The sequence below is a fragment of the Choloepus didactylus genome, chromosome X (genome assembly GCF_015220235.1).
Source record: "Choloepus didactylus isolate mChoDid1 chromosome X, mChoDid1.pri, whole genome shotgun sequence".
Lineage (NCBI taxonomy): Eukaryota > Metazoa > Chordata > Mammalia > Pilosa > Megalonychidae > Choloepus > Choloepus didactylus.
In genome coordinates this window covers 1,585,326-1,607,967 of record NC_051334.1, presented here as the reverse complement: position 1 = coordinate 1,607,967, position 22,642 = coordinate 1,585,326, and the positions used below count along the sequence as shown (strand labels likewise).

Sequence of the window (22,642 nt, the reverse complement as noted above, 5' to 3'; positions counted from 1 at the left end):
TCACGTGGCCCTGGCACCTGAAGATGTAGACTTTCCTGCCCTTGAGCTAGTCTGACCTTTGTTTCTACAGAATTGCTAGAGATGACAGACTTGGCAGGCACAGGGCTGCTGACAAATTCTGTTCTTCTCTGGACTTCTGAAAAGCACAATTATTTAAAGGCCATTGCTTGGAAATTTCTGTTAAACATTTTACAAGCTGATTTTCAAAACCAGGTTTAAATAACTTATTTCACCAGGTTGACAGCACTGCTGAATAACAGTTTGGCATATCACACTCACCCCTTGACCCTAACTCATCAGACTCTAACAGTTTCACCTCTTGGATCTTCAGGGTCCAGTGGATGGACCAGAAGGGAGGTCAAACAATATACTTTCCAGGGGGTGCAGGAGAGGGAATGCCATTTAACTGCTAAGTAATTAAACATCCCTTGAATATAAAAGTCAACACCAACTGTGGAAGGGATTTTCTATTTCTACATCACATAATTCAGTATTGTTCCATTTTTTAAAAAATGCATATAGGACCTTGAAAATTAAAATATACAAGTATCACATATCTCTAGGAGAAGACTGCAACATTCCTATATATTATTTAACACGAAACAGAAGAAATCAAAGAAATACTGCCTTGCAGCAGCCACGAGCAGTCAAGCAGGATTAAATGCTCACTTTTCTTGTGGGAGGCAGTTGTCTTGGTTTAACATATAGTGTCTCAAGTCAGATGTATGAGTTCGAGTGCACCACGCACTGAGCTTGGGCAGGCCATTTCATCTCCCTGTACCTCAGTCTCCTTATCTGTAGAAGTGGGATAAGACTTCCACCTGGGTGGTTGTAAGTTTGAGAAGGAAGATGTGATATGTAAGCCATATAGTAAATGGTCCCATGAATAGCAGGCACTCACTTCACATTACCTACTATTAGTAGGGTATTTGATGGAGACTTTGAGAAACCTCCCCTGGCAGCCTTCTGCTATCATTGCCATCAACAGTGGAATGGGAACTAGAAGACAAAAGGGCCCTGGAGAGAAGGCCCAGCCTAAGGCAACCCAAGAAGACACAAGAGTTGCAACTCTTCTGGATCCCTGGACTTCTCAGCATCTTCAGCTGTGGTTCAGGGAAGTAGGCCCGTGAGAAGGCAGCTACAGGAATCCAGAAATAAACACCTGTCTATCTTTCAAGTCATCTTACCTTTTCTCTCACCAAAATTGATTCAGGATTACCAAGTTCCATTTGTTTTTCAAATATCAGAAGGTTTCAAAACACATTGGGAAAGCCAGCAACACTTAGTGGTTTTCTGGCCAGGCCTTAAACTATTTCAATTATTGTTTGAATGGCTGGATTTGATTAAAAAATGTGATAAAATAAAGGGTCATTCCTTGCTTAAAGAAAAAAAGCAACTCTTGTTTTTCAGATAGCTAAAGCAGGGGGACAACTAACAGTTTCTGCAGCAGGCTAGAGAGTAAATATTTTAGGCTTTGTGGGAAATAGTTTTTATTGTAATTACTCAACATTGCTCTTGCAATGTGAAAGCAGTTATAGACAATATGAAAACCAATGGGCATGGCTGAGTCCAAATACAAGTTTACTTAGAGACAATGAAATCTAAATTTCATGTGTATAAAATCTCCTTCTTTTGATTTTTAAAAAATCTTTTAAATAGATGTGATGCTTTGGAGGCTTTATGGACCCCAGAAAATTATGTTCTTAAAATCAATCCATTCCTGGAAGTGTGGACCCATTGTAAATAGGATCCTTGTTGAATAGAATCTTAAGATGTGACCCACATCATTCAGGGTGGGTCTTAATCCTCTTACTGGAGTTCTTTATAAGAGGATGAAAGACAGAGAGAAAGATATAGAAGCTAAGAGAAAAAGACAAAAACTGAGAGAGAACCCTACAGATGCTCAGAGAGAAAGCCATGGAAGCAACAAGCTGAAAGCAACAAAGCCTGGAAGAGAAGGACAGACCAACAGACATCACCATGGGCTTTGCCATCTGACAGAGGAGTCCGGGTACCATCTTGATGATGCCTTGATTTGGACATTTTCACGGCCTCAGAACTGTAAGCTTGTAAGTTAATAAATCCCCATTGTAAAACCCAATCCAGTTCTGATATATTGCATTTCGGCAGCTTTTGCAAACTAAAACAATAGCTAACAATCATTTATAGCTCATGAACCATGCAAAAACGATGGGGGGCTAGATTTAGCCTATGGCCATTATCTATCTAAATGATATAAAGTCCCATGGTCCTTAGCATGAAATTCCAGGACCCTGAGGTTTCCCTTTCAATATCTCACCCAAGAAAAGATCTTTTCTACCCCTTCCTCTTTACTTGGTCAAATCTTGTCCTTCAAGGACCAGCTGAAGACCCACCTGTTGTGTGTCCAGCTCCCTTCAGCCCTTCTAATCTCATTTCTAAACATTTATTGATCATTTAATGTGACACTGGCTGCTTACTTCATAAACACCATCTTTGAGGAGGGGACAAATATGATTTAATTACCAGCTTCTTCTGGGCCTCTGTAAGATCTTCTTCCCTGTCTGTAAAATCTTTAGCTTGATACATACCTGGTAAGATTGGTAAGATTGTGGTTGTAAGGATTTTAAAGACAATAAACTTAAAACCTCCAATACAGTTCTATCATGGAGCAGGTATTTAAAAACTTGAGCAGTGACGGAGATGACTATGATGGTAATGAGGATTTATAACCATATACAATGATCTAGACTGGTTATCAAGCTTTTCAAACTTGGACCATCACTACCCCTCAATGCTAAAACTGGTTGTGGTTATCTATAATGCAAACACCCCTTACAGAAAGTCATAAAATATGCAACCCTTTCAGGTCTATTTGGGAAAATTACATCACCTCAGAGCTGGTTCCCCATGAGGGCAACCTTGCCCCCCAGAGGCATTTAGCAATGAATGGAGGCATGCTGGGTTGTCACAGCTAGAGGTGTGGGAGCTGGGGGCAGGTGCCACTGGCTTCTGATGGGTAGAGGTCAGGGGAGCTGCTAGACACCCTAGAATGTTCAGGCCAGTCCCCATAACAAAGAATTATCTAGCCCAAAATATCAGTAGTTCAGAGGTTGATAAACCCACCACTGGAAGAGGAAGAGAGAAGCAACACCTTATAAATGTATTCCTTTCTTTATAAGTAACATCCTTGGGCAATTAAATCACTTTCTGTTCTTAAATCACTATGGTCCATAAAGGGCTTGGTTTTTGTTTTTCAAGCGGGGACTAAAGAGTGATGATACAATGGTATACCAGATGACCAATTACTTTAACTTGTTCCATGAGAGCTGATGTAAAAATTGTGAGCATGGCAGAATTTCTTTCAGAAGAAACCGAGTAAAGGGCCAAAGGGATGATATAAGATGGGAAAAGATGAGAACACATTCCTAGACACAATTGAACCTAGGAGACCAAAACCAGCTTTCTCTTAATATAATTGTAAAAATACTCAAGGGCGCACTCTCTACAAGGGAAAGCCAAATAAATGAGCAATGGAACATCTACAAGCTCAAGATCAAAAGAAGATTTTCTTTGGGTAGGCAATGCCTAGTCAAGCCAATAAACATCAACCAGGCATTGTTTATCTTGCCATTTTCTTTGTGTGGATACTTAAAACCCAATTGAAAGTTAACTTTTTGTGCATGTCTTGTCTTTCTCACTTGATTTTAAACCAATTGCAGGGAAAACCTTATTTGAATGCTTCGAGGGGCAGGGCTCAATCTGCCTTATGGTTGAATCTGTTTAATAATGCACTTGGTAATGATAATTCACCACTCATCTGAAAAGAAGCAATGATAATTTTCCAGGTAGTCATACTATAATTAAATCTTCAAAGTCACCACATGTGATGCATGCGTCCTTTTCCCTGAATAACTCCATCTAAATATAAGTGGTAACAGTATTACTACAAAGGCCCTGAATGTAGGAGGAGGTACCATATATACACCCTTGATTTTAGAATTTTAAAAATTTCTAGTGAAAGGTAACCAGTATCATAGACATCCAGAGGTGGACAGATCCCAAGATTCAATCTTTGGTTTCAAAATTGGTAAAGTAAAACCTCAAAAGTTAAATTAGATGCTTAAATTCACGCAGCTCTTGTGAGCAGAAATAATTGCAGAAGCCAGTTTATGTGCCCCAATTTGGTTGGTGGCTCCCCTAGACCAGGGGATTGCAACTCCAGTACCACTGACATCTGAGGTCAGACGATTCTCTGACGTGGGAGCGTTTTTGCATTTCAGGATGTTTAGTCCATCCCTGGCCCCACCCCCTACATGGCAGCAGCAACCGCCCCAAAGTACCCCACAACGAAAAAATGTCTCCAGACATTGCTAAGCATCCCCAGGGGCAGTAAAGCTGCCCTCAGTTGAGAATCACTGCCCTACACCTATCTTTGATTTTAATAATAAAAAAATGCCTCTAAACTAGATGATGCAACATTTAGCACTAAGTTTCTAAAAACCAAAGGCTCTACAAATGAGCACAGCCTTCTTACAGCTAAATAATGCCATTTTAGCTTCTAATGAAATATACTCCTTGTGCATCTTCTTCAGAATTACCTATATATAAAGCTTTCATAGCACTCTTTCACTTCTAAAGAATTAATAGTCTAACTTTTACTCTTTTCTCATTGAATAATTCAAGGTACCATTGGCATAAAAGGAGAATAATTAGAGACGGGTTCATTTACAGAAGGTCTATTTATAAAAGTGTCTGTTTAGAGCAGTGATTTTCAACCAGGGGAAACATTCCCAGTTCCCTCCACCCACCCACCCACCCACCCAGCCATCACCCATCACCCATCACCCAGCCATCACCCATCACCCATCACCCATCACCCATACACACACACACAGACTAAGGGACATTTGACAATGTCTGGGGACATTTTTGGTTTTCACGACTGGGATGGAGAGGTGCTACTGGTAGGGATGCAGCCAAGCATCCTACAATGCACAGGACAGACCTCCCCACACGCATAAAAAATAATTATCCATCCCCAAATGTCAGTTGAAGCCCTGGTACAGAGGAACAATGGGGAGAGGGGCAGTAACTGAGGCCAGGAGCAGCCAAAAGTGCTTCCACTCCCCGGCCCAAAGGATCGAGGAGAAGGAGCCTTGCCCGGCACCACAAGGGGAGGGAGTTGTGTAGACTGGGCGGAACGGAGAGAGCGGTGCATTTGGTTGAGGGGCCCAGCCAGTCTGAGGTGCCCTGGAAGGAGGCAGCCAAGAGAACTGACACTGTGACCTCCCTCTTCTCCCTCCTCCACTGTCCAGCGGGCCTTCCCATTGACCAAACCCACTGGGAATTTAAAAGGCACAGAGGCCCTGTTTATGATGTCCATACAGGCCAGTCTACCGGAGGCAGAGAAGCAGTGCAAGATGAGGGAGAGCAAACCTGGGGTGGGGGCAAAGGCAAGCCATCTGGAACACACAGGCTTCTGCCATTTCACTCACCGCCTGGCTGCTGGAGTCTTGCCTCAACCTTCGATGATCTGGATGCCAGCCGTCTCCACCCGCTGCTCTTGGTTGCTCAGGGACAACACTCACTCAGATCCCCAGATAAATCTGTCCACAGAGCTCCTTTCTGCTCCACTTCCTGTGCTGTGCTCCTGCAAGCAGCTGCCTCCGATTTGTAAGTTGTATTTGATGGCCATGGTGGATCCAAGACCAATGGTCGTAGAAGTGACAACCTGGATATTGAATGCTACAAACGTCTTTTTTGGGGGAAAGAAAATTGGTTTGGGAGGCCTGCATTTGAGTCACAGCTCTGACATACCCTGGCTGAGTGATCTCAAGTTGCCAGCTCTGAGGTGTCCTGGTTGGTTAAATCAGAATAATAGTATAACCTCCTGGGATGAGTGTGAAGATTGCCTGTCGACGTACACATTGATCAGCCCAGCATCTGCAACAGAGAGAACAGTGAACAGTAATTATTATTTTCATAGTTATAATGAAGATTACACATGTTAAGGTTTTTCTTAAAAGCCAAAGGAATATACAGATGTTATTATTTTTACCAGGTTTGTATCCTAAATCTAAGAGAAAATGAAATAATCTGAAACACTTGACCTCACTGATACTGGTGATCTTTGCCTCTGATTGTATTGAATTGTTTTCTCCTCTACTGTCCTCAGGAAAAATAAGTTACAAAGCAAACTTTGTAGTCTCAAACTTAATGCATTCTATCCCTGAAGCCTGTTCATCATAACCTTTTCATTATCCCTCCCATGGCCTTATACCCCAAGACTCCTCTCAAAGAGCTCAATATGAGATATTTTATAATCCATTGGCTCAAGGAGAAGGGGAGGTGTTGGCGTCGATAGAAATAGTGCAGCTTAGAGATGCCAGCTGTTTACTGCAACTGAGTGTCCAGGAGGCATCAGGATTTTGTTTTCCTAGTAGGTAGCACTCTCAGCTTCAGACCATAAGACAACAGATAGCAGACATCAGCAGGCACAACTTTCCCAAAATTTAGTGAAAAATTCAAAATGTAGTTCCTAGAGACAGTGAGCTGTGAGAGACAGAGACTATATGAAGCCAAGAAAAGGAGATAAAGAAATGGTTATGAATTCCCTTTGTGGTTGAGATAAAAATTGCTTTGAGTTTAGAGAAATGGTGAAATTCCAAATATGCATAGGCAGCAGAGACACCCAAGGAAAGATGATTCTTGTCAGCACTCACTCCTGGAAGACTGAAGATACACTGCGGGATGGTCCCTGTCAATGGGCATGCTGGGAGCAATGGAGACACTCAACGGAGGCAGGAAGGGAGCTGAGCCAGATCTGGAACTCTGGGGAAGGAGCCGCAAAGCACAGAAAGGATTATGAGGATCCCAGCCCAATGCTGGGGATGGGGTGGGTGGTGGGGCAGAGGGACGGGCGAGGGGGTGGGATTGGAAGGGGTCCTGTTCCCAAAGGGTGTGATGATAGCACAATTAGCAAGTGTGGGAATCTCAGATAACAGCTTGTTCTAGTTTGCTAATGCTGCTGGAATGCAAAACACCAGAAATGGACTGGCTTTTATAAAGGGGGTTTATTTGGTTACACAGTTACAGTCTTAAGGCCATAAAGTGTCTAAGATAAGGCATCAACAATCGGGTACCTTCACTGGAGGATGGCCAATGGTGTCCGGAAAACCTCTGTTAGCTGGAAGGTATATGGCTGGCATCTGCTCCAAGTTCTAGTTCAAAATGGCTTTCTCCCAGGACGTTCCTCTCCAGGCCGTAGCTCCTCTTCAAAATGTCACTCTTAGTTGCTCTTGGGGTGTTTGTCCTCTCTTAGCTTCTCCAAAGCAAGAGTCTGCTTTCAACAGCCATCTTCAAACTGTCTCTCATCTTCAGCTCCTCTCTCAGCTCCTGTGCATTCTTCAAAGTGTCCCTCTTGGCTGTGGCAAGCTCACTCCTTCTGTCTGAGCTTATATAGTGCTCTAGTAAACTAATCAAGGCCCATGCTGAATGGGCAGGGCCACATCTCCATGGAAATTGTCTAATCAGAGTTATCACCTACAGCTGGGTGGGTCACATCTTCATGGAAACATTCAATCGAAGAATTACAATCCAATCAACACTAATTACATCTGCCCCCACAAGATTATATCAAGGAACATGGTGTTTTTGGGGACACAATACATCCAAACTAGCTATACAGCTCAAATGTCTGCAGTTGGCTTCCATCATGGTAGAGGGCAACGCTGTAAACGGAGCAATCCCTTCCTGCTTCTCCAAGTTCCCCTTGCTCACCAAGCTTTGTGTTCCCTTTACCATGCTAACAGCTCTTCTATCCCCAGCTCCCTCTATTAAAGCCCTCTCCCCCGAGATCTTCAGGAGGTGCACTCCCTCACTTTCTACCACTCAAAGGTCACCTTCTTATGAACCTCTCTCCACCTCCCTCCCCTTATCCTGCTTTATTCTTCTTCTCAGCACTTAGCAGAACCAGCTATGCCACATCTTGACTTCCTATTAATCAGCCAAAGTGACACCCAAGAGGGAAGGCTTGCTTTGTTTGCTGCTGCAGTCACAGAAGAGAGCACTGCCTTGCAAAAAGGGCTCAATAAACATTGATCAAAGGCATGAATCAGACCAAGAGGAATGCAAAAGCCAGGACAGTATCATTAACGGGAGGGGAGAAAAATTGGAAATGCAAGCCTAGCCCTGGCCCATGGGGTTGACAGACAGGAAAACCTGGCTCCAGCCTCAGCACGGAGACTGGGAATGAGTGAGGGGTTGGCAAGTCCCAGCTCCCAGGGTGCGTGGGACACAGGCAGCAAGACAAGTTGAACGGTGAGAAGAGGATGGAGTGTCTGGTGAGCTCTTCCAAGCTCCACGGGAGCAGGGACCTTGCCTAATTTGATCAACATCTTCCTGGTGCCTGGTAAAAGGTTCACCACTGTGGGATGCTGGAGGGTTCTGGTGTTGACTAGAGGAATGGAGGACTCGAGTTGACCCATGTCCTCCAGCATGGTGGCAGACAGCCAGGACTGCAGGATAATGGACCACAGATAAGGGTGCACGCCCAGCTAAGCCTCTTTGATTCCAAGGAAGGTAAAGTCTGGAGGTGAGGAAGCATGGGTGCACCACAGACAGATGCCTAGCGTCTGATGATCAGATGGGATTGTTACAGTCTGAGGACTCACCACGTACATGATTAGACCTGCAGGGCCAGAGACCAGAAGTCAAGAAGTTCTAAGAACATCTCCAAGAGATTCTTGTGTCCAGGTATGTTATACAGACCATAGTTAGTAATTGTACACAAGATCAATTTGAATGGATGTCTCTAGAAAGTGAAGGCTGAGTGTCCATGCTTCTCACTGAAAGAGATCCACAAGCTTTAGAGTGAAGGCATGCAGATTTCCAAACATCCTGGTATGGAAATCAGTACTTAAAGCAATGACATTTTAGCAAGTTCAAATATACATGTTTTTGTCTGGTTTTTTTCTTCCTTTCAAAAAAGTATTTAATGAAAAGAATGGAGCTTAAAAATAATTGTGAAAATAATGATCTCCCCACAGCATGCTTTGATTCTTGGTCTTATAAATGCCATTAGTTTGCTCTTGTTCTTCAGACAATCATCATCCAAGATCATTAGGGTCCTTGAGACTGTCATCAGTATGGTCCATAGGTGTGTCACGTTCCCTTATCTTCATTAGGCTAAAGCAGGGGTTGACAAACTACAGCCCATAAACTTGCTCGAGCTGCCTGTTTTTGTCAGTAAAGGTTTACTGGCACACAGCCATGCTGATTTCTTCACATATTGCCTTTGCCTGCTTTCACACTATGACAACAGAGTTGGGTGGTTGTGACAGAGACCATATAGCTCCCAGAGCTGGAAACATATACTACCTGGCCCTTTACAGGAGAAGTTGGCCAACCCCTGGGTCTAAAGTCCTGGCGAACACTGCTCAAATGCACCCCATCTCCCTTGTACGTACATTCGAGCTCACTGAGGGGCTCTATAGAAGAACTTGCCAAGCCTTCATTCAGAGCTGTTTATTCTGATTTTAGATTCTGTCAGGGAGGTGTTCGGCTGTCCCCCCGACCCCCACCCCAATCCATTTTCCTCCTCTTCCATAGTCACAGATTGAACCAGGTCCTTGAACAGCTGCCCAGGCAGAGACTACATTTCCCAGCTGCCTTTGCAGTTGAGTTTGGATGTTCTGACTCAGGCATCACCATTGGGAGGGGAGTGGAAGGGGGGCACCCAAATGTGCCCCCTCATCATGGAGGTGCCTCCCTTTCCTGCAGGCTGGAGCTAGACGAGGACACGCCCAAAGGCATGGAGTTTCCCCCAGCCCCAGGGGGCAAAACTTCACCCAAAACCAGGTGATGACAGCTTTGCTGACCTAAAACGTCTGTGTCTTGACCCACTGTGGGATGGGCTCCTTTTGATTCAGCAGGTTAGACTTTGCCCTAAATACGTCAGACACAGTTCTCATAGCCTTAGTGCAGGAGCAGACTTTATATAATAACAGCCTTGGGAAAGGTTTGAGAAGAGCCGATCTGAAAGCGGATCTGGACAGCGCTCGGCAGAGCTGCAAACATTGGGGTTTGCGTGGGTGGGCTCTCGGGCGGCTCCTGGCAGGGAATCAGCTGCCACCCCCAGGGTGAGGAGAACAGGGATGGAGGTGAGCAGAGAGGAGCGGGGCACCTGGAGAGGTAAGGAGACAGGTTGAAAAAGGAGGATGGGCGGTGTGAGCAAAGAAAGGCACCATGGCCTTATTTTATTGTCTTTTACTTTGTAAAAATCAGAGTGCAGAGCTAAATTGATCCTTGGTTTCCTGTGCAGGAGCTGGATGGAGAGCAAGGACATGGCCATTTAGAGATTTTGATCTACTTGTTGGAGGAAGGAAAAACGATCGATGTGGGACCCTCCACCCCCGACACTGCCTGGGCAGTTCTAAACTTTGCTTTGTGTAGAGTTTATGTTTCCTAAATTTTTCTTAAAATAAAAAATAACTGACTTTCATCAGCAAGTATATATATGTATGCATATATAAATATTTCTTTATTTTCTTTGATGTTACCGTGTTCATCTTTCCCTTGCTTCTTTAATTGCTTTAACTTTATTAGTTGCTTTTTTTTTTTAAACAAATGCATGTAAGGCCAAGTTTTAATTCCAAACTTTATTTTAGCTAAAATCCTTCACATTGTGATGCATGATAACTTATTTGTTATTAGATTTTGGATATTTTCAATGTCCATTTTGATTTTCTTATTAACTGAAAATTTATTTAGATATATGTTTTTAGTTGTCAAATGGCTGTTTGTTTGCTTTCAGTACCATTTTATTGTTAGTTCCTAATTCTATTTCAGGAAAAGTGGCCCACTGTCAATTCTCTGAAATTTTTTGATACTTTGGAAGCTACTTAAATGTACAACTTTTCTAGATGTTCTGAGTGTGCCTGAAACAATCTGACTTCTATTTTGAGTGGTCCAGACCAAACTTATTAGCGCATTCAAATATTCAATAATTTAGTCATTTTTTGATCGGCTTGATTAATCATTTTCTTAGAGTAGTGTATTTAAAATGTAATTTTCAATTTTTAAATTTCCCCTAAATTGTTTACTTTTTGCTCTCTCTCTTTTTTTTCCCCAGGCTCTGGGTAAGAGGGATAAAGACTGTTGATTGTTCCAGATTTTTAATGCATGGTTCCTTCTATCTTTATGTAAAGGGTCCTTCTTTGGTTTAAAAAATGGCATATTTTTATTGACTTTCTCTTCATCATCCTTTCTTTGTGGTTATTGTTTTCATTTTTCTCCTTTCTTGACTTCTGTAGTTTTCTATAATACTTTTTATTTCTTTCATTGATTCATAAGCTACAGGCTTATCAAGGCTTTTAATGACAAAACTCAGCTCTTCTCTTGGTATTATTATCTAGAATTTAATCCTACCACTTTATAGTCTTCTTTTTTTTAAGAAACAGTTAATCACATTTGCCAACATGTTTGGTTTTTTCTCTCTCTTTTCTGGCTACTATTTCACCCTCTGTCTTTGGCTCTGCTTTCCTTCTTGCTGAAATGCCATCAAAGTCCTTCTCTTTGTGAGGCTGCTCTGAGTTTCTCATACTTTCTGGTCAACCTGGATGTTTAGCTTGTTTTTGTGTGCAGCTGCATCTTGTTGAGTTTCTCTTTATTAGTCCCATGTGTCTGGTGCTCAGGAACAGCCCACAGAATGGTGAATTATTTTGACTGGATGCTTCTTGCTAAGATATCACACATTTTCACTTTAGAGAAATTAGAGTAAAAAATGAGTCAAAAGAAAAATAAAGATAGAACACCCATAAACCCCTCTCCATGAAATAATTACTGTCCATATTTTTATATAAATTAATCCACATCTTTTTCTCTGCATTGGTTTGCATATACTTGATAAAATATGTGTCTGAAAACGGCCTTTTGTTCTTAATATCAAAACACCTTTCTAAATCAACAAATCCTTTCTATACCGTAACGTACAACATGGGTGTTTTGGAAAGCATTTCTTCAATTCACTATAATGGGCCATATAAGTTGTGCCCCAGCTTTCATTTACGTAATACTCCAGCAAGTATCCTAGAACCTATATTTTTTAGACAAACCATGAGATATTTCTTAAAGTTAAATTTCTAAAAACAGAATTACTAGGTCAAAGTGATCTAGATATGGCTTATTATTAGTGATTCCCTCCTTTAATCACAGAGGTAAGTATTCTGTTAGGTCTACGGTTTGAATTGGAGAAACTAACATTTATCTGTACCAGATAACATATATTTAGCATGTATTATACTTTGAATCTAGAAATTATGAAAAAGAAACTGGAGGAAACCTTAGATATCTTCATGAAGGAAATACTGTTGAAATGCTTTACATTTTCAAAAACATTTTTTTGTCTTGGGCCTTCCCAGTCCTATTTTTACCACAATCCAGGCAACATAATAACAATATTAAAACAACAAGCAATGAGACAATTACATAGAAATTCTCTAGAGAATAAAATTTGCAGAAAAGATTGATTTCCTAATTCTGAAATGAACATTCTTGTCCATCCCACTCACTCCAATCCTCCATCAAAGACTTGGCTTGAAAATATTTTGCCTAAAAAATACTGATCACCTCTGTTCACCTCAGCTATTGTGAATTTTTTCCCAAGTTTAAGATCCTTTCACCTACAATGAAATTCCAAATGTGCAGCACATTGCCCTAGCAAAAGAGAAAAAGCATTTAAAAAGCAATAATGGGGGTATATGCGAATGCTGTATTTTCTGCATAATTTTTCTGTAAAACAATAACTAATGAAAAAAGAAAAAGGAAAATAAAAAGGCTCACTGGGGATCCTACACATGTTCCTAGGGATATTGGTTTTATCCCCCCCCTCTTGATTTCCAAGTCTTATGAAATTCCTAGAACTTAAGTGTTTAAAAATAGTTCTTGAGAATTTTCACCCAGAGTCAAAATTCTAAACGTGGTTGACCAAAGTTAGGCAGAAACAGAACATAGAACATTAAGGGATTAGCTAGCCAAAGTAGGATTAAATGAAAGATGCTTTCCATCTTCTAAATACCCATGGAAATATTTGTTGTTGATTGCTCTCGGTAGATTTATTTATTTTATCCATTTATTGTAATTTTAGTTCAATTTTGAGAAGATGAGGAAATAGCGTTAGTCCACCATATTTAAGCCTGACCATCTATTTGCATTTGCAAAAAAAAAAGAGAATATAACATAATTTAAAACTCTATGAAGACTGTATTGTGGGAAGGAGCTAAAAGGGCTAGTTTCTCCATATTTCAGAGACAGTTCAATTCCCTCCTTTGTCCTACTCTGTGGAAACCTATTCTAACTAAGGCAAAGAATTTCTATACGAACAGCCTCCATTTTTGTGAGTCTTCTCTTTCTCCTTTTTGTTTGGGTTTAAAAGTTGTTCTACTTCTATATAGTAGAATTAACGAAGGCGTGAAGGTAAACGGAATGGGGGGCAATGTAACAGAATTTAGTAGAAGCATTCTTATGCTTATGAATTAGAATAAGAAAATTATCCCTTGCATTAGGATTGGATTTTTGGCTGCATTGGCAAGGTTTATCTGGAGAAGGAGCTCAAGATAGAAGATGATTACACTTGTTGTTGCAAAGGGGCTCAGTTTATACATAGCAGGAGTCAGTGAAAGCAAATTGAATTGGAGGTAATTGGGTTTGGTTTCTCTGAGAGTGATTTACAAATGCTGAGGTCCCTTGAGGCTTTTCTCTTTTCTTGAAAATTAAGAGGTCACAATATCTCTAATACTCTCTTATTTTAGATTTCGAGAATTCCTCAGTCAATATGCATTTGTTGACTGCCTGTAGGCAAAGAATTGTATGAGGAACAGTGGGAATTCAAAGCTGCAGTAAGAGCAGATGAATAAAGACTTGTATCTCTGGCATCAAACATAACTAATAATTCTTTTTAGGCTTATTTAAAAAAATAGAACACGTGACAGAGGGAAAGTTTGGATTTGTTGTTGGTTAAAGATGGTGCATGTCTCAAATGAAGGGATGTATTTACCTTTGGTGATCATTCATTTTGAGTGCAAGTGCTGACCCAAGGGGCAAGGCTTTCACTTGCCTTCCCTCTCTTTCCCCATGACATCCCAACTGCCCACGGCCAAGTAGCTTTCTCTGCTCTCATAGGCCTTTCCTTGTTTGCTGTGATTTCATAGCGCGGTCAGAATACAAAGTGGCTCAGATGAATTTTTATACTTGCAACAAAAACCCCATCCAAGAGTACTCTAAGGGAGAAGTTCTATTTTGTAGTAACTCACATTTAAGTACTCATTTAGATGATAATTACACTGACATCACACGTTAAAATCAGAAGTAACAATGTGCTAGTGTTGAATGAGTAAGAATTACAAGCCACACATCCACAGGTCTGTTTCATCATACACCAGCTCCATTTTATTTTTAAAGATTTTTTTTCAATGATTGTCTTTATTTTCTGCAATTTGTTTTCTAACTTGTTGATATTTTCAAACTTGCTTATTTATCTGCAAGGTCCATGAAGTTTTTCATTTTAAACCAAAGTCAAATGTTATAAATAAAATGCATGAATTGAAACACTGAAGAGAAACAAGGCCTGGAAGGGCTTGGGACTTGAGGGCTCGAAGTTGCAAAAGGCTGGGGGATAAGCATGAGGGAGAAAATGGGAGAACTGGTAGACAACCCATAAAAGAAGACATGAGACCCACGGGTTTTCTGCCCAACTCCACCTGCAGAAAGCAGGTGGCCAAGCTCATGATCCTTCTCCAAAACTGTGATCCTATTGAGGAGACGGTGGGTGTTTAAAAGCCTTCTCTAGCATGCCGGAAGTTCATGGAAAATGCCTATATTTGATAAATTAGGAAAGATTACGTGCACATAACTTTAGAAATACTAGGATTCAGGCCAGAGAGCTTGGAGTGGAACTGTGCTCTGCAGACCACTCCTGGCGGGGTCAGTAGCCTGCTCAAGGCAAGGTTTGCTTCTCCAGGAGTCAGTTGGGAAGGGGACTTGAGTACACCTACTTCTTGTAAGATTCATCCCCTTCCTTTCAGCCTCTCTCAGCCTTAGACTATCAGCTCAATCTCATCAGTGCCCTATCTCTGCTTGTCTAGGACTCACCCTAAGCTCTTGTCCCCATTGTAACTGTCTTTTCTGACTCCCACCCCTCCTCATCTTGTGAAACCCTTACTCTGAGCTCTCTGATGTTCTAGGTCCATCATGAGCAAAATCCCTTTCTTCCTCCAACTCTTCTGCTCATTCCCTAAACCTTCCTCCTCTACTCTTGGAGCACAGCTTTCCCTGCAGCTCTCCCAAGTGGAGGCTCTGTTCTCTTATACACCCTGTGTACCACTGGTCCTGGGGATGGGACAGGTGCCCTCCTTGTTCTGCAGAACCATTTCCTGATGACCATTCCTTTCACCTCCTTAATAACTCCCAGGCTTGAATCTCAAGTCACTGGACTATCTTGTCCACTTCTCCTCACCTTTGCTGGTGTCCTCTGACACACAGCGACTGCCCTGATTCCTTGAAGAGGTAGCCCCTGGTTCTGTCTCTTGCTTTTGTGACTCTTGGCGCTGTCCACTGTCTCATAACCTGGCTTTCTCAGATCCTTGACTTCTGTTCTCCAATCATCTTGTCCTGCATATGATCTCAGCCACTCCCTCCAAAGGTTATACTCTAGACCTTCTATTATCAATAGCTGCCATTCCTTCATCAAGTCAGTTTTAAATACCCCGCCTTCCTATTTTTCCTAACGTCCCCCTCTAGTACCCTGAAGTTCTCCTCACACAGAACCCTCCATCCATTCATCCTATCACTTGCACTGTCCCTCACAGCCTTCATGAACTCACTTCTCTCCTTCTCCAACTTTAATTTTGTGGTCAAACACCATATTCATTCCCTCCCATATTCCCTCAACTCCCTTGCCCCCTCCTTGCTTCTGTGGGCTCATCTGGCAAACCAAACCCTTAAATCCAACTCTTTACCTGCTCCATGTTTGAACCTGCCCAGATTAACGTGGCTGGGGAAAAAAGGGAAGATGGTGGTAATGGTTTCATTTTAAATTCAGACCACTAATCCCAAGTAAGCCTTTAATGTTGGCTGGTAAACATATTAAGTTGTTCTAGACTTTTTTTTTCCCACTCTCTTTGAAGAATACTTGTTACTCCTTAAACTTCCAAAGCCTTCTTTTCCATCCTTACCCTCAGCTCATAATCCATCTTCCTGCTTCACTGAGTAACAAATTCTCCTTCTCTTCTGGACCCATTCCCATGAGCAACCAAGAATGTTATTTCTCTCATGTGCAAAAATACATAAATAAGCTCTCTTGAGCCCTGTTCATTCTCCAGCTATGACCCTATTCTTTTTCATAACCATGTTCCTTGAAATAATTGTTTATAATCATGTTTCTGTTTTCTCTTCTACCATTTTCTCCTGAATCTACCCCAATCAGTTCACCACAACCACAGTTCTCAGGGGCACCAGTGACTTCTATGCTGATTAATCCAATGGCCACTTCTCACCAAAGTATGTAGAAATCCAGTGCTGGCTGCTGGTGAGCCTTGTGTTCCTTGGCTTATCTCCCTGCTGTGTCACATGGCAATGTCCTCTCCTTTCTCTTCCATGTTGTGTTGACTTCTAGTTTCCAACTCCTCCCTGTGGCTTTCTCTGACTGTGCCTGAATTTCTTCTGCTTATAAAGGACTCCGGTGATGTGTATCATTCAGTTGGCCACACCTTAGCTAAAATAACATTTGCAAGAGGTCCTGTTTACACTGGGTTCCCACCCACAGGAATGCAGATCAAGACCAAGAACACATGTAAATTGGGGCACATAATTCAATCCACCACATGGGGTGATTAAATGTTCTTGTCTTCCTCTTGTATGTTTTGCCTTTTTCTCTTTCTCTTATATGTAGATCTGTCACAAGTGGAAGATTTACAGTCCTATTTTTTGTTTTCTCCTCTCCAAACCCCATTTAAACAACCCTAAATCCCAGTGCCCCATTCAGCAATACATCTCTTGAACAAGTTGAAACTGCGTCTTGTACATGTGGCATTAGGGTCTGATCTTTGATTGAAAGGTATTGTCGGTAGGCTGGCAAAGGGCATAGAAGCAAGATTAGCATATCCTCTGTATGAGGAGTTTCCACAGTAGCATGCCAGACTCTTTTCCAAGAGGATGCTATGTTTTAAGATGGAGAAAATGCTCTTTAAAAAACCTCACCACGACGAATGCATCAAACAAATTCCAGGTCTGCATCTGCCTTTCAGCCTCCTGTTAACAGTCAGACACTGTGGAATTAGAGTGTCTAAAATTATAGCTGAGTAAACATACAATATAAAACACAAAGGAACCCAGAATTACAGATACACTCAAATGGGAACAGCAAAACTTAAATTATGGGTCTGAAAAGCATGATCTTTTCTTTTAAGGTTCAGTACTTAAAAAAGAAAAAGATTCTAATTCCATGAAAACAGAACGCAGCTTTTGAAAGGGAAAACTGAGGCAGTTCAGCACTAATTCAGTTTAATTAATGCCATCCCATTCTTTAGTCTACTAACAGTTATTGAAAATGCAAGATAAGTTACATATGCCCCTCCTTAACTGCTCTTTGTTCTTTTACAAAACCATTTTATCAAGTGCATTCAGAGCTAGCAAGAATGGATCTCTAAATTATTTCCACAGTATTTATCGCTTACTTTTTCACTAATTCTTGAGGAGGTAGGAGAGTTTACCCTTTGGTTGGATTGCCTTGGATAAGGCACATAAATTCTCCACCAACCTCTCTCCAATCATCCCATATTTTTTGACTGACTGGCACCATGTTTGTTCGTTTGTTTTCATAAATGCTCTTAGCCATGACTACCAATGCATTCTAAGAGAATCATTCTCTATAATGCTGCTAGCTCTAAAAAGAACTCAAATTAGTATGCTTAGGCAGTCTGCTGGCACAACCAGGCAAAGTCAGCAAGTCTCCTTATTAGGTGTTTAGTAAATGATTGTGAAAGCTCTGGGAAGGAATTTCCTCTAAGGAAAAGAATGTTCTTTAATTCCTTACCAGATCCTGGTCTTCTCCTAGTGGGAAGAAGCTTCGGGCTGGTCCCCCGTCCGTCCTGTTGATTAGGAAGCTATGCAGACACCACCTCATGGCTCAGCTCTATGCTTTGTGGACCGACAGGCTGGGACAGTCCTCATCTTTTCCAACCTACGTGTCATGACTATAGCATAGAGTGGTCCTTGGGGTGCACAGGACCTCTCTCTCAGATCTTTCCCTTTATTTATTTATTTTTTTTTTATGGTTCAAACATAAGTTTAATGACAGATCATTTAACCATGTAATAAAACAAAAAAAATGGATCGCCTAAGCAGTTACATGATTATACAGGTGTTTTTCATTAAGTAATGCATAAGATTAAACCATGATTGCCTCAGACAGCTTCTGGTCTTCTTGTGTAAAATAGCAATTACACATAATTTACATTTACTCAGGGACATTTAATAAACTTCATGGCTCCTAGTTATGAAGTAACAGAATAAAGCAGCCACCAGCATTATGCAGTCACTATATGAACACAAGAACTAGCTCTTTGCAATAGCATTGAACTATACTCTCTCAGGCAGAGATATATTAAAAGCTGTTCAGCAATGAGACATAATCCCTGGATATATATATTTGTAGGTATAAATAAAGTTACAGACTCTTTTGTTACAAAAATGTAATTAAGGTAAATAATAGGACGTTAACAAATGCTTTGTCAATCTCTCAAAGGAGAAAGCACAGGAAAAGGAAAGTAGCTGGCTTAACACCGGGCTCAAATTGTACAATCTTCTATCTATATATAAAACTGTGTGAAATAAAAGTAAGGATGTATATATCCATGATTTTGAACTTTTATGTTCTGCTTGGCACTTTTGTACTCTATCATTTTGTTTCTGAATCAAGTATATTAAATTAAAGCCAACCTACTACATATATAGAAAGCTACATATATCTCTATATAAATATTTACATATGTATATATAGATACTTTGTTATAAAAGATGAAGAAAAATAAATTCAGTTTAATTAATGCCATCCCATTCTTTAGTCTACTAACAGTTATTGAAAATGCAAGATAAGTTATATATGCCCCTCCTTAACTGCTCTTTGTTCTTTTACAAAACCATTTTATCAAGTGCATTCAGGGCTAGCAAGAATGGAACTCTTCTTGCTAACGCCTTCCCTTTCTCCACCACATTGATATGCTCTCTTCATCTTGCTGTCCTTCAGACTCTAAAGTGCTACACTGAGTTATCGAGAGGATTAGAGTTCAATAACACTTAGTTGGCTTCATGAGGCTCATGTTGGAAAATGTGGCTTCACAGAGAAAAATACTTCCATTTAAATACACAGAGAGCATTGCTGGACGTCTTGAGCAGATCTTCAGAGATGGAGAAGAAAGCAAAAGTGTTGGGTAGTACTCTTTAAAAAGAGTCACACATCTACCATCTTTTTGTGGATATCTAGGCCACCTACAACGGCACAGAATTCTTCAAAGGATATTCTTCCATCTCCATCCTTATCTGCATTTATTATGGTTTTGTCTGCAATTTGCTGTAACTGTGTATCTTTCAGATTGTTCCCCACCATCATCTTCAGCACCTGGAAGAGTTCCCCATTGGAAATATAGCCATCTTTATCCATGTCATAGATAAGGAAAGCAAACCTCAACCTCTGTTCCTTATCTCCTTTGACACTGAACTGAGAGACTCCCTCAATGAATTGTTTCAAGTCCACTTCTCCATTCCCATCTGTGTGGAATATATCTATCACTCGCTGTACTAAAGGATTCTGTTGTAACTCAGGCAGAGACATGAACTCTTCCACAAAGAACCAGAATTGTCTAAATCAAGCTTCTGAAATCTCTTTCCTAGCCTTTTAATTTCATCAGCATCAAAATGTGAGCACATTTCCAAAGGATAACTTGCCTCATTTCCCATGCTGCTCGGCGGGTCGGCGGCTCGCTCGGTCGGAGAAGAGTGCCTGCGCTCAGACTGGCTCCTGCAGGAAGCGGCAGCGGCGGCCCAGCTGCGCTCGCCTCGGGAGGCGGGGGAGGGGAGGCGGTGCCACGGGGCCGCGCCTGAGGGGTGACTGGGCACGCGAGGGAGCGGACAAGGAGGGAGAAAAGAAATTAAGGTGGACATTCAGAGATGGAGGAGGTGGGGAGAGACGGCGAAGGGAAAGAGAGACAGAGAGACAGAAAGGAGGAGAAAAAAGGGGAAGGGGGACCAGGCGTCTCGGGGGCTGCAGCCTCCCGCCGGAGCGGTGACAGACTCACTCCTTTCCCCCTTTTTTTTTACTCCACATTCATTTAATTTTGATTCTCAACAAAATATTTCATCATATAAACCAGTCCATCTGCCAAAATCTTCACTAGGCAATTTTTTTTTTAATTGGGATTGTTCAGATACCATACAATTATCCAAAGATCCAAAGTGTACAATCAGTTGCCCCCGGTACCCTCATACCCCTGTGCATCTATCACCACACTTAATTTTTGTTCAATTTTTAGAACCTTTTCATTACTCCAGACAAGAAATAAGGTGAAAGATGGAAAAAAGAAAAAAAAAGAAAAAGAAAAGGAAACTCGAATCCTCCTATATCCCTAACCAACTCCCCTCAATTGTTGACTCGTAGTGTTGGTATAGTACATTTGTTACTGTTTATGAAAGAATGTTGAAATACTACAAACTGTAGTACATGGTTTGCAATAGGTATATATTTCTTCCCTATATGCCCCTCTATTATTAACTTCTAGTTGTATTGTCATACATTTGTTCTGATTCATGGAAGAGTTTTCTAATATTTGTACAGTTAATCATGGACATTGCCCACCACAGGATTCAGTTTTATACATTCCCAACTTTTGACCTTCAACTTTCCTTCTGGTGACATATATGACTCTAAGCTTCCCGTTTCCACCTCATTCACGTGCCATTCAGCACCGTTAGTTATTCTCACATCTTGCAACCGACACCTCTGTTCATTTCCAAACATTTAAGTTCATCCTAGTTGAACATTCTGCTCATACTAAGCAACCGCTCCCCATTCTTAAGCCTCGTCCTATATCTTGGTACCTTATATTTCATGTCTATGAGTTTACATATTATAGTTAGTTCTTATCAGTGAGACCCTGCAATATTTGTTCTTAAGTGTGCGGCTTATTTCACTCAGTATATTGCCCTTGAGGTTTTGACATCAACCCATTTTTTTTTTTTAAGATGGTTTTGTTCACACCCTATACATTCCATCCTAAGTAAACAATCGATGGTTCTCTGTATGGTCATATATTTATGTGTTCACCACTATCTATATAAGGGCATCTACATTTCTTCCACAAGGCAGGAGGGAGCATCAAAGAAGGTACACAGGGAAAAGAAAGAGGAGAAAAATGACAGCCAGGAAGTAGCAAAAGGAAAAGCAACCACGAATCAAAGTAGGGTAAAGAGTCAGACAACACCACCAATGTCGAGTGTCCAACATGCCTCCCCTATCCCCCCCTCTTATCTGCATTTACCTTGGTATATCGCCTTTGTTACATTAAAGGAAGCATAATACAATGATTCTGTTAGTTACAGTCTCTAGTTTACATTGATTGCATCCCTCCCCCAATGCCTCCCCATTTTTAACACCTTGCAAGGTTGACATTTGCTTGTTCTCCCTTGTAAAAGAACATATTTGTACATTTTATCACAATTGTTGAACACTCTAGATTTCACCAAGTTACACAGTCCCAGTCTTTATCTTTCCTCCTTTCTTCTGGTGTCTCACATGCTCCCAATCATCCTCTCTCAACCATATACATAGCTATCTTTGTTCAGTGTACTTACATTGCTGTGCTACCATCTTCCAAAACTGTGTTCCAAACCACGCACTCCCTTCTTCTCCTATCACTCTGCAGTGTTCCCTTTAGTATTTCCTGTAGGGTGGGTGTCTTGTTCACAAAGTCTCTCATTGTCTGTTTGTCAGAAAATATTTTTAGCTCTCCCTCATATTTGAAGGACAGCTTTGCTGGATATAGGATTCTTGGTTGGTGGTTTTTCTCTTTCAGTATCTTAAATATATCACACTACTTCCTTCTTGCCTCCATGCTTTCTGCTGAGAGATCTGCACATAGTCTTATTAACCTTCCTTTGTATGTGATGGATTGCTTTTCTCTTGCTGCTTTCAGGATTCTCTCTTTGTCTTTGACATTTGATAATCTGATTATTAAGTGTCTTGGCGTAGGCCTATTCAGATCTATTCTGTTTGGAGTACGCTGCACTTCTTGGATTTGTAATTTTATGTCTTTCATAAGAGATGGGAAATTTTCATTGATTATTTCCTCTATTATTGCTTCTGCCCCTTTTCTCTTCTCTTCTCCTTCTGGGACACCAATGATATGTAGATTCTTGTACTTTGTTTCATCTTTAAGTTCCCGGAGACGTTGCTCATATTTTTTCATTCTTTTCTCCATCTGCTCCTTTGCGTGTAGGCTTTCAGGTGTTTTGTTCTCCAGTTCTTGAGTGTTTTCTTCTGCCTCTTGAGATCTGCTGTTGTATTTTTCCATTGTGTCTTTCATCTCTTGTGTTGTGCCTTTCATTTCCATAT

General features: G+C 41.1%; 1 protein-coding gene and 1 pseudogene across 1 annotated transcript in view; both read right to left on the bottom strand.

Moving 5' to 3' along the window:
- Positions 1-4,856: 4,856 nt before the first annotated feature.
- LOC119522832 (pseudouridine-5'-phosphatase-like) overlaps positions 4,857-22,642 on the bottom strand; it is a 224,551-nt gene continuing 206,765 nt past the window's right edge. The window contains exon 5 of the mRNA XM_037821501.1: positions 4,857-5,925. Coding sequence (XP_037677429.1) covers positions 5,914-5,925 — 12 coding nt within the window. The 3' untranslated portion in view covers positions 4,857-5,913. The remainder of the gene's footprint in view (positions 5,926-22,642) is intronic.
- LOC119522835 lies at positions 19,233-19,992 on the bottom strand (annotated as a pseudogene).